Source organism: Telmatherina bonti (assembly GCF_933228915.1).
Source record: "Telmatherina bonti genome assembly, chromosome: 3".
NCBI classification, from domain to species: domain Eukaryota; kingdom Metazoa; phylum Chordata; class Actinopteri; order Atheriniformes; family Telmatherinidae; genus Telmatherina; species Telmatherina bonti.
In genome coordinates, this window is record NC_136621.1 from 39,917,185 (window position 1) to 39,934,557 (window position 17,373).

A 17,373-nucleotide genomic window follows, 5' to 3' on the forward strand; every position below is an offset into this window, starting at 1 on the left:
GAACGGGAGATTCTCATCATGATGAGGTGGAACGGGAGATTCTCATCATGATGAGGTGGAACGGGAGATTCTCATGGTGATGAGGTGGAACGGGAGATTCTCATCATGATGAGGTGGAACGGGAGATTCTCATCATGATGAGGTGGAACCGGAGATTCTCATGGTGATGAGGTGGAACGGGAGATTCTCATGGTGATGAGGTGGAACGGGAGATTCTCATCATGATGAGGTGGAACGGGAGATTCTCATGGTGATGAGGTGGAATGCTTCTGTCAATCTGGTATATTGTGTTGCTAATTATGCTATTAAGCTAACAATAATCCAAACAAGTGGGAAACAACGTTATTAAAAATCTATAAGTATGTAATAACATTGTGATAATATTTCTTATTTACTTGCAGACATTGAAGTCTTTTTTCTTCAAGCCATCAGAGCTGCATGACTTAACAACTTCGGGATAATCCACTTAAAGCACCTCTTTAAGTGGATTGCCTGTCGTGTGTTGTGCATTGCATGTGTTTCCTCTGCTTCCTCCTGGAGTATAAAGGACCTGACAGGCGATGAACGATGAAGGAAAACTCGACATTAAGACATAAAAACAAATCTTTTCCATGTGAACATATGATCTGTTCTGGCTGTGGTGTAGTAATAATATGAGGGAGGAAATATGTTGCATGTGGACCAGGATGAATCTATTCAACCTGCAGAAACCACTGGCATGACTAGAGAAGTCTGCTCCATGTCACAATTATCTCAGTTTAAAAAAGGAAAAAACTTTAATCCCATTCATTAATGTGGCTGTGGCCTTTGTTAACCTGCACAATGGCATTAGGCTAATCTTTTAAAGTGGAAAGTGGGCCTTGCAGAGACGTGCAGAAAGGGAACAAACCTGCTGGTTAAAAATAATTCACACTTATTGTTTCACGTTTTCTTCACCTGCAGAAACAAATGTGTCATTTACAGGAAGAGCAGACGGACCACCGTCTTCAGGCTGTGGTGCTTCTCCACATGGAGAATAAAGTTGTTTATTATTGATTTATTCCTGATTTCACTTTTCCACAAAGAGCAGCAGAACGGAGAGGATTTTAAAAGCTGCATCTGACTCACCAGCCACTTTCTCACACTGTAATCTTGTGTGCCAGGAGGATTGCTAGAACTTTCCGTCAGCACATGACTGGACACTTCGGAGGGGATTAACTGGGTAATAATACCCAAATCACACACAGGAGACTTCCTCCTGTACAGCTGCTGCAGTTACATGTCAGTCATGATGGCATCTTTGGTGTTTTGAGTAACACAACAAATCTTTTTTTCAATCCAAGTGTCCAATCTTCGGCTTAGAGAGATTCTTTCTTAACCCCTGCAGCCAAACCCAACACACACGTTGTGAAGTGATCAAGTTCACCAGACAGTTAACACCATGAGTGTTTCCCTCCAGACCGGCAGTCAGGTCGGCTCTCGTAAGCCCTGAAGTGAGCGAGCTGAACTAAGCTGAGCTAAGCCCCAGCGTGCGAAAAGCAGGTAAGTAAACCGAGGACTGAAAATAAAACATTGACACCTGACTGGACATTTCCGAAGGTAGAAAGCGAGATTTTCATCCTGATGAGGTGGGACGGTGTTGGTCCACAAACAGCATTTAGACCAGATCTCATATTTAACTGGTGGAAATTTTTTTTTTTCTTCTTTGGAGGAGCTACAAGGAAAAGGGTATGATGAGTATGGTGGCCCTGAAGGTCAAACCGCATCAAACTGCAGTAGCTTGATGTAGTCGTGTTTTTTGGTTGTTTTTTTTTTAAACTGTAAAGTATACAGCTCCAACAGCACCTAGTGCACAGCCCCGACCTGCCACAGATTTATCGTTGAATATGAAATAACCTGGTCCGCTGTTCACATAGAAACAGACATTACCTCAGCAGTAATCTCCACTCGGTTGCAGACGAAGCCTCACATGGAGGATGAATCAAGCAGACCCCAACAAACTGTTCGTTTTCGCGCAAAGTTCGCGCAAAGTTCTGGTGTCTTGTGGAGGATGGAGCAAGCTTTGGGCAGCTGCAACCAGACGCCGGACCAGCAGCACAACATGGATGGATAAAAGGAGTTTTCTTTAAAGTATTTAACACTTAAAAATAAACTAGGGCTGCTTGATTATGACAAAAATTATAATCACGATTATTTTCACTAAACTGACATCTCAATTATTTAACACAATTATCCAGTATTTATAAACAACGCTGCACGTCGTGGTGTTCTAGACTCCGTGTCGTACATTATAACCGTCTAATGTACGGTTCCGAGTTGTTTATTCCGCTTTTTGCCGCTTATATAGGAACTATTTTACGTTGGCCTGGATGTACGTTTTATACCAAACAACCGCTGTCAGGCTGCAGCGCGTTTCTCTCATTCACCTGTTAAAAGACGGCTGATCTGAACCAGCTGGTTAACGCGTTGCTATGGTAACGCCCCGTAACGGAGGGATATTACAGTGTTTAACTGGCCGAACTATGTATAGGAAAATAATGCAGCCAGTTGTCACTGACAATGGTATAAAGTATGTTTAGGTGAACTTCCACAACCTACTGCAGTTATTCTACATTGACCTGCAGCCGGAGCCGACTGAGACTGGCCGCCTGGGAGTGCTTTAGGACGGGAGAGGCTCCCGCTGCTCCTTCCTTACAGTAACTGCAGAACAATATGTGCCTTCAAGTCAGTCGCCACAACACCAGAAAAGTCTCTAATAACTCCAGTAAAAGTTGCTAGATTTGTCGCTTTTAACAAAAAAAGTCTCCAGATTTAGCGAGAAAGTCTCCAAGTTGGCAACAGTGTCTGAATGAAAGCAAAGCGGCTGTGGGAGGAGTTTACAGCACAGCGCTGCAACGCCAGAGACGCTCGATTAGCAGCTGAAGACAGCAGGAGAGGAAACTGCAGAGAGAAAAATAATCACACCCTTTTATTTTTATCATCGATGGAAACCCAGATTGTACTGAGATTAAAATCTGATTAATCGCCCAGACCTGACGAAAACCAAGAAAAACTGAAAACTTTCTGTATGTTAAACATGTTGGTTTTTAAACAGCCGGGTTTGCTTGTGCTCACCTCGGCTCTGTAGGGCAGGAACAGTGCGGACGCCAGGTTTCCAGTGATGCCGCTGAGGATGTAAATGATGGAGATGCGGACCCAACCTGCCAGCTTCTCCAGGTCTCTGAGGATAGTCATCTGGAAAATCACTGACACTGCACAGTGCAGGAGCCTGAACACACACACACACGCACACGCACACACAAAACCAGGAAATAATCCATCAGTTAAAGGGCTAAATATGTTTCCTGGCATTTGAACTGGTGAAATATATTGAAGCACATTTTTCCCCCCAGTAAGCCATTTCCTTGCCTGATTAAACCTGAGGGATTTCCCTTCTGCCCTGTATTAGCTTAAGCGCTACGGTGAATAATGTAAGCCAACTGTTTACAATAAAATAAGCCTCATTTAAAATGTTTCATTTGGTTAAAATACAGGGGATGTCTGCAGTTATTCAACCATAACTTCTATATTACAAGATCCAATATGACATACACAGTCTGCAGAAGATGTCAGCTGACAACAGGAAGTAGATATGCAAACAAGTTAGCATAGCGTGATGACGGGAGAAACTCGGCTACGAGATTCCACCAACATCGGCACCCAAACTACACGTGAAACCCCTGAGATAACTTTACTCGTTCCTAGGACTACTTTACTTGTTTCTGGGATTACTTTCCTCGTTCCTGGGACTACTTTCCTCGTTCCTGGGACTACTTTCCTCGTTCCTAGGACTACTTTCCTCGTTCCTAGGACTACTTTACTCGTTCCTAGGACTACTTTACTCGTTCCTGGGACTACTTTACTCGTTCCTGGGACTACTTTGCTTGGTCCTGAGATTACTTTACTTGTTCCTGGGACTACTCGACTCGTTCCTGGGACTACTTTACTCGTTCCTGAGATTACTTTACTCGTTCCTAGGACTACTTTCCTCGTTCCTAGGACTACTTTCCTCGTTCCTAGGACTACTTTACTCGTTCCTAGGACTACTTTACTCGTTTCTGGGACTACTTTCTTCGTTCCTGGTAATTTTTTTTTTTTTTTGTTCCTGAAATTACTTTACCCGTTCCTGAGATTACATTACTCAGTCCTGGGATAACTTTCCTCCTTCCTAGGAATACTTTACTCCTTCCTGGGACTACTTTACTGGTTCCTGGGATTACATTACTCATCGGAAAGCAGAGAAAAACTTAAACATGGACGGTGGAGTTTATACCCAGCATGGAGGAAAAGAGACAACCACAGCCGGTAAAACTGATCTGGATAGTCGGGATTGAGGAACGGCAGCAAACCGCAGACTTCATCCAGACAGTGGACCTGTGTAAGAAGAGAGCTGTGAGGAAAATATTAAAACAGCAACACACACTTTCAAACAGTATGCACACAGACACACTACCTGTGAGCAGAGTGTGGCCTCTTCGTGGAAGTAACCGTGCATGAAAGAGCAGTACTCTCTGGTTGCGATCTCACATCTGCAGCAGGAACAAATTCAAGTCTTATTCCAGAAACACATGACTAGAAACAAAATGATGCCTGCAAATGTTCTCTACCTGCCCTCCGTCCCGATGCAGCAAGGACGCCCTTTAATATTGCAGTCCATGTGGCTGTAGCCCGTCTGGTTCCACTTCTTGGGATACGTGCAAATCTGGAAGAGGACGAGTGGTCGGGTGTCAGCCATGTTTCTTTCCAGAGCAGCAAGAGTGGAACGATGGCTGATTAATTAGATATTTAAGCTAGCATGGTTATCCACCTCACCGGCCACTCGGTGATGTTGTCCGACCACATATGAGGCGGTGCAGAGGCGGGTACCTCACACACTCTGGTCACAGCATAAACACAGCAGGAAAAAGAGACGTGACCAGGTCAGTTATAGCAGACTGTCATTTCACAACACAAAATTGTGACAAACTTCTGGTTTTTAATCCACAATAATCACATGATTGCACTTGTTATTAAACTACTAATGTAGAAACTAAAGCTGAGTGACTTTTGGTTTGCAAAAACTTGAAATAAGCTGCTTTTTCAGAGCTGTATTTCCTTTAATACAGAGGTGTCCAACATATGGCCCGAGGGCCAAAACAGGCCCGCCAGAGGGGCCAGAAATGTCGCATTTATATAATTTATTAAAATCTAACATCAAAATAAATAAACTGTGCAAATGTGTGACGAGGTAAAATGTTTTTCAAGTTTAAATCTCAAAACATTTCAGGTTGTTCATAATATTTTTATCAAGATACTTCACTGACCCCTTTAAACAGTTTCGGGTCTTCATCTTTTTATTTTCATGTATTCAATCTGTTTTTTAATCATTTGATTTTATCCACTTATTTAATATGTTTTTAGTTTTAATATAATAATTATAATATAAATAATAAGTTTTTATATTATTTATGATCTATCCGTATCTTTTAATTGGGGCACATTTTTTATATTCCACTACATTTCATCTTATTTCTTTTTGTTATTTTCGCTGCATTTCTTTGGTTTTTAACTGACTTAAAGTCAGCTGTTAAGGAGTAAAATGGCAGCTAGCCTGTTGTTCTTTCTGCACATGCTGGACATTTGGCAGCGCTGGAGGTGGAAACCACCACACACACGTATAACACACCCCTAACACTGAAGCAGGACGACGCCCCCACCGTGGTTTGTTGTTTATTGAGACTGAAGGTCCATAAAATATCGTTTAAAAGGCAGAGAGACGGTGCTGTGGCTGTAGTCCGTGCAAGCAGCATGTCCAGCGCCGCCACAACAGAGACGTACCTTCATGCTGCGCAGTCTGACTGTTTATGCAGAATCAGCAACAGAGTATGAAAAAAACTGTGATAATGTGCCGAAATCATTGTCGGTGCTGATGAACGAACGTGTCAAAGTCTCCGATCCCACCCGACTCCTCACCTGGGATCCTGATGGCAGACAGAACCGGAGAACCGGTGCATTTCCTCTGCTTCATTGTCCCACTTCACAAAGGTGGCCAACGTCTCCTGCACAAAGTCAAACAAGTTTTCAGCTTTCATGTGCAAATACCCAGACGACCATGCCGGTTTCAGACTAACGTACGGAGCAGTCACCGCTGAGCGTCTGCACGCATCCAGAGTTGTCATTCTGAATGCAGCAGCCCGATTTTTTCTCCAGCTCTTTGGCCTTCTTTATCAGATTAACTATCTGCTCATCTCTACGGATGCAGGGCGAGAATTTGGCTCCCAAGTGGATCAGATCCTCCTGGAAGGGAAACAAAAGGATTGTTTAGCGACTTAAAGTGATCTACTGGATAAAATTTCCCGTTATTCAATTAATAAGTTGTAATTATCTCTTCATAAACCCACAAATCTTCAGCAAATGTGAGAATAAAGACTCCAAAGTGGAAAACCTCAGATGAATGTGAGAGTGTGAGGAGCAGAACGGTCTTGCTGGGTGACTGTGTTGTGGAAACTTCCATTTTTCTAGCTCTAGGTTTTCATATATTTCACTGCATTTCTTATTTTCTGATGATTATTGTTGGTCTGAAGAGGTCATGCTGAACCTAAGAACTTAAGCTGAGCTCCACAGTTGTTTATTATTCACCCTTACAGACAGAGATAGATGTAGAGGCCCTGAGATGTCTGGGAATTCAGACACCAGAGAGCCAGCCGGGAGATGATAACTCAGGGGTCAGTTTGACCCAATTGCTAGAATAATAACATACCATTCTTGTTTAGAATAACAGATTTATTGACGTCTGCTAGGAGGAAGGGTCCAAAGGAGAACTGACTCTGCAAATTTTAATTTGTTTTACTCTGTTCTTTCTTTTTTCTGTTCAATAAACTTTGTGATCTTTTTCCCTTCAGAACCAGACTCCTCACCATTGACAGACTTTTTTCTACAACAACATTAAAGGCCAAGGCTGGATTATCCAATGGGCATTATGGGCATAGGTTTAGGGGCCAACACCCACTTGGGGCCCATTTGGAGACTACAGGCCAAACACCAGCAGTTTGGACGTGAAACTAAATGTACATAAAAGCCAGATAGTTACAGTGTATTCCTATTGGTACCGCTGGCTGAGATGTTAGAAATGTCATTTTGCACTGCATCATTCACAATTTTCACAATGATGTGCTGGGGAAGGGGGAACACTCTGGGCCCAGGGGCCTGTGCACTTTTAATCCGGCCCTGGGAAAGGCCATAACAAAGCTAAAAGGTGAAGAACTGGAAGGGGCACAAGAGGGAGTCGCATGTAAGGCAAAGTGAGACCAGAGGAGACTCACGGAGCTGGGACCGATCCAGAAGTTCTCCTGTTGGATGAACTTCACGCTTTCATAAACGCCTTTGTTCTTCAGCACCTGCAGAGGGCAGCAGAGCCACAAGATTCATCTGTGATGCTTTAAAGGTGACAAAACTCTCCCCAAACGGCATCTTTTTCCACATGAACACTGTCGTCATAGCAACAAGAAGAAAATCTACAACCACTAGAATGTTTATTTTTATATTTAGTGTTCTAAGCAGAATAAAAACAGTTTTATTCCCATTTTGATCCCATAGAAACCATCATGATGAAATTCCTGCACTGGAGCAGGTCTCTCCGAGCTTCACTCACCAGTTCGGAGGTGGAGTGCTGTGAAAACCCCACCGGGGCGAACCCGTACGTGCAGCAGGCCAGCAACGTGATGACTATGTGTACGAATGTAATCCAGTAGGTGAAGTAGGGCCTGGAGGCACAAGGGGAGGAAGAAATGGTGAAATCCCCGTAAAGTGTTGTGTTAGAGGGTAGAAATGTGCCTTCAAGTGAATTATATGAAATCAGGAAATAACCCAGAGTATGATAAGATGGCTCTGGTTTCTAACCTGTGGCTGTGGAAGTCGTCCAGCTGCTTCTGGACGTTGCTGCTCAGGCTGTGTCGGTAATTTCGGTTCAACCATTTGCCCACGACCCCCATGCCGTAGTGACGCTTCTGCTTGTCAAATGCAAAGTGCTTAACCTGGGAAGCGATGCGACCACCACGGCGATGGTGACCCTTTTCCAGTACAGCGACTGGCGTCCTGGCCATCCAAGATGCGTTCTTACCCTCCTCCTTACTGCGTGGACGAAACGTCAGGCATGACTAACAGGAACGAGTGTCAATAGTCCTGCTGATAACGTATTTATCCAACTGTTTTTTAGTGAACTTAGACGACTGGAACATTTCAGAGTTTCAATGTCCCAACAGGGAAACCATTTCAGCTGTTAGACCTAACAGAACAACTAAGAATGAAGGAGTAAATATGTCAACTAAAGGACTGAGATGTCAGGAGTTTTTCTACTCACAGGCCGGAGAACTTCTGCTCAAAGGGAGCTGAAGCAGCAGATAAGGGAGGCGATTCAAATACGTCATCGGCCATAGAGTACAGCTCCTCATGGGCATCGGTCTGGCAAGCAAATAGTGAGGATCAGAGCGGATGCAGCGGTGAAAAGAGAGAGAGCAATTATCAATATGCAGCATTTTATTATATGTATTCAGAGATCAGATTTATGTTTCTGCAGCAGATGTTTAAAACAAGGCAGGAGCAAAGAAAACGGGCCAAAATGACGAAGCAGCTGAAAACTGCAAAGCAGGAATCTGGTCACGTCTTGATCGGCTCTAAAAGGAGCCAAACTGAGGGCTCCGCATTGACTTTGTGCTTTGGTGGCAACGGTGGACCTACCTGTGCCAAACCTACCGGTGCAAAACCAACTGATGGCCAGACCTACTGATGCCAAACCTACAGATGGGTTGACCTACCGAAGCCTGACCTACCAGAGCCAAACCTAACGGTGGAAGACCAACTGCTGGCCAAACCTAATAGTTCCAGACCTACCGATGGCTGGACCTACCAGTACCTCACCTACCAAAGCCAAACCTACCAGTGCCGGACCTACTGGTGCCAAAATTACCAGTGCAAGAACAACCGATGGCCTGACCTACCAGTGCAAAACCTACCAGTGCCGGACTTACCAATGCCAAACCTACCAGTGCCAGATCTATTGGTGCTGGGCCTATTGATGGTCAGACCTACCGGTGGCAAACCAAATAGTCTAGACATACGGATGGCCTGACATACAGATGGCTGGACCTACCAGTGCCGGACCTACCGGTGCTATACCTACCGAAGCCAAACCTACCAGTGCAAGACCAACCAATGGCCAAACCTTCTGGTTTCAGACCACAGGTGCAAGACCAACCAATGGCCTGACCTACCAGTGCCGGATCCACTGGTGTAAGACCTACTGATGGCTAGACCTACCGATGACAGACCACAATGTCTGTCTGCGTATTTCCAGCTCCTAACATGATGACAACAGGGCACAAAGATCTTCTCTGATGGCTCTGCAGTGGTTCACCGTGTTGTGTGATGCGACCCTTCAGAAGATCGTGATAAGACAGCCTGCATGATCGACTGGAAACAGCTTTGCTTGGATCCGACGGCCACAAACTGTGTATTTACCAAGAATCCTGCAAAAACACCCTCCACTACCACGCAACAGACATTTTTTTATTTCAGCACAAACTACAGCAGGGCTGCAGCTCCGACCTGGAAGGTTGATAGAAACACAGATGACAGACCAGCAGATGCAGCGAATTTCACTACGGACTCATTACTACAGCTTTGTGTTTATAGATCATATACGTAAAATACAGTGTGCATAATCTAAATGAGTTTTTATTTATAAAAATGTTGGGTTCAGCGAATCTCCCTGATTATACTGAGCTGTGAACTCAGACAGGAGTGAACTCATTTTCTGCGGTAGAAAAGAAATTCAAGGCTACGCAGCTTTTTTAAACTTCTTGCTCACAATTAAAGTAAATGACCATCAATAATGTATGTAATAATAAAAAATCAATGCTTGCACTGTGTTAGAATGTGCTGAAGGAAAAATCTGGTCGCAGCTCATGTTTTGCGGTTAAAGTAAAGCTAAAAACCAGAAACAATCCTGCCGCCCGGACACAAGCAAGCAGGGAAACGGCGGGCGATGGCGTTCTCTATCGCAGCTGCTGACCTTGCTGAAGAACAGCGACACAGACGCATCGGCAGAATCCACCGTGTCGTCCTCCATCCAGCTGGGTCGTGCGAAGCTCCTCCTGGGGAAACTGCGCCCGGTCTGCGATCCCGCCAAGCCGCTACGACCCTGGACGACAGACGCCACAGAAACAGACCTCTAACATATACAGGCAGCTTTTCTCTCCGTTCTTTTTCCTCAACTCACATAAAGTTTTTCAATCTTAACACAACCAAACACAGACGTAATCTTCCTGTGGTCAACGTGGGCGTGGCTCTATGGAACCCGGCTCACCCGCAGCAGGTTGGACGCGGCTCTGATGCTCATGCGGGCCACGGACTCCCTCTTCCGTCTTGGGAAGCGGCTGTACCCAGAGCGCTGGCTGGCGAAGGAGCTGAGGGAAGTCATCCCTGGGGTGACAGGGACGCCCTGAGCGGTGTGCGGCGTCCTGGGGGAGCGGCTGTCCATCTCGTCTGGGCACCGGAAGGCTCGTCCTCGCGCCAGAGGGTCCACGATCTACCAGAAATACAGAAAAAAGAAAAACTGAAAGGAGAGCCGACAGTCCTGAATACTGATGTTAGAGAAAAGGGCAGAGGCGTACTCTGGGCAGCTTGTGGGGTCCTGGTGAGTCCAGACTTTGGTCCATGCTGGTGGCCGTCTCAGGTTCTCTATACTGGGCTTTTAGCTTGCCGTAGCGGTGGCTGCAGTGACGCAGGCTCTTCCGGTGCCATACCTGCTGCTTTGTCTCGCAGTCTTCCCCCACGCCAAACCACTGGGCCGTGTTCCTGGAGGGGTCACATGATGCACAACGTGATTAACAAGGAGGCTGTGCAGTTTTGTCACACCTTTTTCCCAGTTTACCAAAGTTTACAACGACTAAAGGCCAGAAGAGTTTGTCTGCCTCGTATTTCCACATTGAACGCTGATTATTTGTTCATTTCCAGTAAATTATCTCATATTGAAATGGATTTTAAGAAGAAGTTGAAGAACAGAGTTACTGAGATTATCACAGGTTGATCTATCGCAGTTCAGTCGTTTGAACCCAGTGTTGCCCCCACACTGCTCGGCCATGGAGGCTGTGTTCGCGCCACAACCTTCACTGCTGCCTCCAGAAGTGCAGCAGCGGGAGGATGCTTCGTTGTCGGACGACTGCTCTGCATGTGAACGCAGCGGCAAGGAGAGAGGTGTGGCCAAATTAAACGCCATTAGTTAAACCCACAGGAACTTTGAGAGCATCCGAGGAGCTTATTAAACGTAGGGGAAAGATGGCTGCTGGCGAGATGCTTCAGATTTCACGCCCAACCATTAGCATCACTAGGAAATGTTGCAGTTCTTACACAAAAACCAGTAGCAAACACCAGGGCTGTGACGATGTGCTTTTGTCCCGATTCGATTTAAACTGCGAATCTCACAATTCTTCGATATTGATTATTTTTGTAGATTAAAAACAAAATAAAAATGAATGAAAAATTTTTTTCTCGTCATTTTTTTTTAAAGTAAAGAAAAGAGATCAATAAAAATAATAAAATTGACAAATTTTATAATGGATTATTTTTATTTATTTGAAAAAAAAAAAAAAAAAGGAAATTGTGAAGCAAACAAATCCAGATTTTCTCCGTTTACATGACTTCTCTCCTCTTTGACTGGAAGAGTCAAACACGCAGCAGCTCTCTGCATCGTTGTGATTTTCCTGCTGCAGGCAAGTCTGTGGAGATTCACGTGGACATCCTGGCTTTCAGACCTTCTACGTGGTCACGGACGCATGCGAGGGATGTATGCATAGATCAGGAAAACAGTTTATTCCTCTTTTAAGTTCCTTTATGTGACACAAAAACCACAAAAGCTGCTGCGCTTTTCAAACGATAGATGTCGGATTAGTTTAGAAGAAGCTCTGCAGATTAAATATTCTTCCAGGTTTTAACGAAGCAGCATTTGCATATTCTGTGAAAACGGTAAAAACACTTTTCTGCTCAACGTCCTGCAGCTTCCTGCGGGACAACATTACACAACATGAAGAAGAAGTAAAAACAACAGCTGCTTACTTCCGGATGCTCTGAGAGAGCGATGTCTGCCTGCCGAACTTTTCTCTTCTGTCTCTGGTTAAATTCCCTCCTTCTCTGGCGCCGTTCACGCTTTCCGACGTGGAACCGGTGGCTCGAACGCTGGCGCTGGTTTTCAGGGACGGTCGCAGCGGCTGGGTGCAAAACAAGAAACAACGTGAAGCCGTTTCACAGTTTTATTCCAGTAAACATGGAAAATGGCAGCATCGAATGAGGAAATTCTGTCTGTTTAACAGCAAATATGAAGAAGACAAAGTTAACCGGATAAACTAAGCTAAGATTCCACCTGGATGATTATTAAACACTGCAGCATTCAACCATCAGGCTGCATATCCATCATATCTAATAATAGACTCCAGATTGTACAGAAATCAGCTGCAAGAGCCAATAACGGAGAAGACATGACTCCTGTTTTATCCTCTTCGCCTCTCAGTATGTTGTAAAATTGATGTCTAAATCTTTCTATTGACTTTTGAAGTCTTTCATCGTCTTACTTATCTGACCTTTTTAGAACCAAACAAGCCTGTACGAAGTCTGAGATCTTTTTAACTTGTTCCAGAAACCCAGATTTAGACCAAAGGTGAGAGAATCTGCGCTAAAAGCCTCTCAACTCTGGACGGACTGCCTGGAACGCTCCAGTCAACAGAGTCGATGTGCTTTTAAACAAAAAAAGGTGTGAGTTCAGCTGAGTTTTCTGATTTTATTTGTTCATTTGGATGTTTGTTTTTTTTTGTGACATGAAGGAAATATTTGTAAGAAAAGTCTCCATTTCCTGAGGTAACGACTGTTGTTGCTGTTATTTATAGTGGTGTTTACTGCACTTCTTCTTTGTGGGTGGTAGAAGCTGATGGAGGCACTTTGCTGTGTCATAAATAATGAGATCTTGCAGCCAGTCTGCATTTTTAGTGAGACTTCCGTCTTTTCTGAAGAAGAGCTGGAGGCCGTTTAGGTTTCTGCCACTGCAGGCACGTCACCCGTAGACTGTTGTATTTGCATGTTTACGGCGCTATTTGCCTTCTCGGAAGCAGTTTAACTGTGGCACATTAGGTTAAACTCTGAGGAGAAATGCCGCTGCTTGTGTCCTGCATACGGGGGCCACGGGGCTAAAAGCAGGATCTTGTAATCATTAAGAGAAAGACAACGTTTAAAGTTCCTTTTTTTGCTTCAGTATGTGGCAAATTCAGAGGCAGAAGGAAACCATGTTTTCCTATTATCTGCTTTAAATGATCTAAAGTGTGTATTTTTCCCTCTTTATTGAGTCTATAGCTAAAGAGAGCAAATCCATTCAGACCGATGTGGGGTGGTAAAACAGTCAAACACACCTTATACCACTTATTTACTTTTTTATTTTAAATATCAATGTGAGCGACAGCTGCTGTAAAAAAGAAGACTTTTACATAATCTGCATTATCAGGGACTTGTGCGAGCCTTCACTGTCCGAGTGTTTCGTGTGTCTCCAGCAAAAACAAAACTGTGGAAGATGAAGTCCGTCAGAAAGCAGACACACAAGAACCCGACGTTTTCATTTGCAACCTCATATGACTGAAGAACATTCAGTGAACAAGTCGATACCATAGACTGTATATAAAAGATGGGCAGAGCCTCCGTGACGTCACCCGTAGGTTTCTGAAGAGCTGAATTGAAGCTCGGTGGGCGGTTCCTACCATCACCATCTTGGCAGGGGCATGCGTGTCGTCTCTCCCGGAAAATTCAAATATGGTCAAAGAGGTGGAGCTGAGAGGGGGGCTGTGAGCGTCATGGTGGATGATTGACATCGAGCAAACTCCAAGCTTTCTGTAGCTAAGAGCTAACAGAGCTAACCCGGAGCTAACAGGAGCTAACCAGCTAACGGAGGTAAGCGGGCTAAAGCTAAGTCACGTTGTTAACCTGCTAAAAACCGTGGTTGTTCTACGTTCTTCTGACTTGAAGCAGGAGATCGGGTACCTGTCAATCAAAAGGACACGCCCCTAAATATGCCGAACTTCGAGATTAAATTACTTTTAAACGGGCGAGTTAGAAATAGATTCACTTCCCCCACAGTTGTCATGAAGGTAAACCTGACCTATTAAACCTAAAATGTTTTTTTGTACCAGGCTGTAAACATGTTTATTTCTGCTGTAAACATGTTTATTTCTGTTGTAAACATGTTTATTCCTGCTGTAAACATGTTTATTTCTGCTGTAAACATGTTTATTTCTGCTGTGAAGTTGGTCTTTTTAACATGGGAGTCTATGGGGATTTGCTCTGTTTTGCAGCCCCTAGTGGATGAAGGGGGAACTGCAGTTGTATGCACTTCCACATTGGCTTCACTTTTAACCGCCGGAGGCTCCGTCCATCTTTCATATACAGTCTACGTTTCATTAGCTCACAGCCCTGGTGCTGTGTACTGCCCCATAGCGGTGAACTCCATTATTATACGTTATGGCTGCAACGTCCTTGAGTTGTTTGCAGCAGGTATATCCACAGACGTAACTAAATGTTGCCGTTTAAAAGAACAAATTCATGTCCCTGGTTTAGGTTAGAAGGAACTTGGCTGAGAATTATTCTACAGGGCTACAGTGTTAAAAAATTGTTGAGAACCACTGGTATAACTTATATAACAGTACATTGACTAAACACGTTGTTCCACGAGGCTCAGCGGTGAAAGGAATGATGAAAACAATCAGCTTACCTGTTTGCTGGGATCACTGGGCATCATCTCCTCAGGCGGTGGGATGGCGATCACGAGGCTCGGTGGCTTCTTGCTCTTTAGACGACCATCTTTCTGGCCTCCGTTTGGAGGCGGCTCCTCCCCTACCTGAGAGTCCATCCTGTTAGAGAGCTGCAGATGAGAAAAACATACAAGATGTTCATTTAAATCTTTGTCTGAAGACATTTACATGATCTCTGTTGATTAAAAACAACAAAAAACATCCTGCCAGTCTGATCCCCATATGTAAAGTCTATAGGAATCGTGTGTGTTCTTGTTCTGTAATGTTTGTGAGGTATAGAAAAAAAAAAAACCAAGAGCCAACTATAGTTGTGGGATCAAGCAGCCTCGTAAGGAGACTGTGGAGCTCAGCGGGATTTTTAAGGTAAAAATATTTCATGTTAGGTTAAAGTAACATTACATACTAATATATTTTAATACCTCTGCCTTTCTAAAGGGTTAACTTTCTCTCCTTTGCAAATTTGTCATTGCAAAAGTTTTAAAATTCTGATTTTGATTTAAAAAACTGACATTTTTTTGTTATTAAAATGAGTGGAAGTGGACTGGGGTTCGTTTTAAGGCACACTGCAGACGTGCCTCCTATCAACAGCTAAAGGCTGATTTATGCTGGACGCAGAAGATGGATATGCAGACCGACAGGCAGTTTTCGGCCATCTCCTGTGTCAGTTATGTATGTAATATGTTCTGTTTTTAAGAAGCTTGGCTATCCATCACTTGCAGATTCAGAAAATGGAGCAATACCACTGGAAACTGTGGAGGTTCTTGAGTCGTACAGCTGACAAACTACTAAAAAAAAAAAAAAAAAAAAACCAGAGAAGAAGAGGAACAGGAAGAAGACAACCCAAAAACTGCCAAACAAAAGCTCTTGAAGAAAACACAGAAGTTGACAACTACAAAAAAAAAAAAACTTAGTGGTTTTCTTCTTTTTCTTCTTCTGATGATTTTGACCGATGTAAACAACTTTATAGCGGTGCTTTACTGCAACCAACAGCTGTCAAAACGCAAAGCGAACTCCAAACTCTGCACTGGATGAACTGACTTAACAACTATGGCAACGTAAAAGATGCATGGAAGTATCAAAGTGGGGATGTATGAAACTGTTTCAAGTGGACATCTCCATCTATGTTTGTAAGGAAGCAGAAATGGACCATTAATCCAGCATCAATGGTGCATCCTACATGTACTCTGAGATCTCTCCAGCCAGTAAAAGTCAGTCTTTTCTTCATTCTTTTAACTCTAATTCTGTCTCTGTCATTTCATCTCTTTCTTCATCGTCTTCTTGCATTTCTTTGCTGAATCAGCCACAGTGCATGTTCAAAACATGTAGTTTTAAGATCAGAAGGGGATGGATTAAGTCTTTACCTTCAAACGGGCACTGTTTGGTCAGCTCTAAAGAGTCAGTCTTTTCCCCACCTTTATTTACAATCATAACAAAACCTCAAATAAGACAACAGTCGATCCAGAGGAGTCTCTTAACAGGAGCTGGCTCCTTTCCAGATAAATCTGCCAAAGTGATTCCTAAAAGCCTCAGTATACACTTACAGCAGATGAGAAATCACTTTATAAATTAAGGGCAGCTAGTTCAAGGCATGAGTAAAGAGAAGTGGAATGTTTCCTCTGGGTGTTTCAATGCAACTATGCCTCTAAAAACAATCAAATACAGATTAATCAATAACTTCAGGAAAATATGCAAACGAGATTAAGACATTTATATGCATTGGTCGGGCTTATAAATGTTTCATTTGGTGACAAATAACACAGATTGAAGTTGCAAAGGACGCAGAAAATCTCTGATAAATTTCTGCAAACTTCCCAGGACTGTTTCTTTGGAAAGCTAATCTGAGGAATTATAGACATATTCCAGGGTTTAATGGGAATTAACTAAAAAATTAAGGGCTAATTTAAACAAACTATCATAACAAAGCATTAAAAAGAACATTCTTCTTTGGTACAGACCCAATAATACAACAAAAAATGTGAACCAATTTATCTGTCAGTAGAATTTTATCAAGTTAAATATTTCACTGAACAATTAATTCAGCCACTGAACAACAAAAAGAGGAAAGTTGAGGAAAATATGACTTTTTCACCACCTATTCAGAAATGAAAAGAAAGGACACCTTCCATCTACATGCCCCCACTGCCACAGGACTTAAACAGCAACTTTAGCTACCACAGCTACGCAGACGACACACAGATTTATATTAAAATATCACAGAGGCCCTGTACAGGATCTTGGTAGGTCCATTAAGGACATTAATGGCAGCATGAGCTGTACCTTTCTTTACTTAAAAACAAAACTGAGATTATTTTCTTCGGAGCAAAGGAAAAATGATCAAGGATCACCAAAAAGCTTCATTTTATGCACCTAAAAACCCCAACCAAGGCCAGAAATCTGGGTGTAGTGATGGACTCGGACCTAAAAACCACCAACCAGGCCAGAAATCTGGGAGTAGTGATGGACTCGGACCTAAAAACCACCAACCAGGCCAGAAATCTGGGCGTAGTTATGGACTCTGAGCTAAAATCCACCAAGC

General features: G+C 43.5%; 1 protein-coding gene across 1 annotated transcript in view; it reads right to left on the reverse strand.

The window, feature by feature from the left end:
• Positions 1-17,373, reverse strand: part of LOC306774744 (inactive rhomboid protein 2-like) — a 37,508-nt gene that overhangs the window by 4,853 nt on the left and 15,282 nt on the right. Inside the window, exons 2-17 of the mRNA XM_079264903.1 lie at positions 14,798-14,947; positions 12,109-12,260; positions 10,668-10,851; positions 10,361-10,582; positions 10,067-10,195; positions 8,357-8,457; positions 7,897-8,127; positions 7,649-7,760; positions 7,320-7,394; positions 6,133-6,294; positions 5,971-6,056; positions 4,831-4,894; positions 4,626-4,720; positions 4,472-4,547; positions 4,292-4,392; positions 3,094-3,247 (exon numbers count right to left, since the gene is read on the reverse strand). Of these exons, the coding sequence (XP_079121029.1) occupies positions 3,094-3,247; positions 4,292-4,392; positions 4,472-4,547; positions 4,626-4,720; positions 4,831-4,894; positions 5,971-6,056; positions 6,133-6,294; positions 7,320-7,394; positions 7,649-7,760; positions 7,897-8,127; positions 8,357-8,457; positions 10,067-10,195; positions 10,361-10,582; positions 10,668-10,851; positions 12,109-12,260; positions 14,798-14,935 (2,082 nt within the window). The 5' untranslated portion in view covers positions 14,936-14,947. The remainder of the gene's footprint in view (positions 1-3,093; positions 3,248-4,291; positions 4,393-4,471; positions 4,548-4,625; positions 4,721-4,830; positions 4,895-5,970; positions 6,057-6,132; positions 6,295-7,319; positions 7,395-7,648; positions 7,761-7,896; positions 8,128-8,356; positions 8,458-10,066; positions 10,196-10,360; positions 10,583-10,667; positions 10,852-12,108; positions 12,261-14,797; positions 14,948-17,373) is intronic.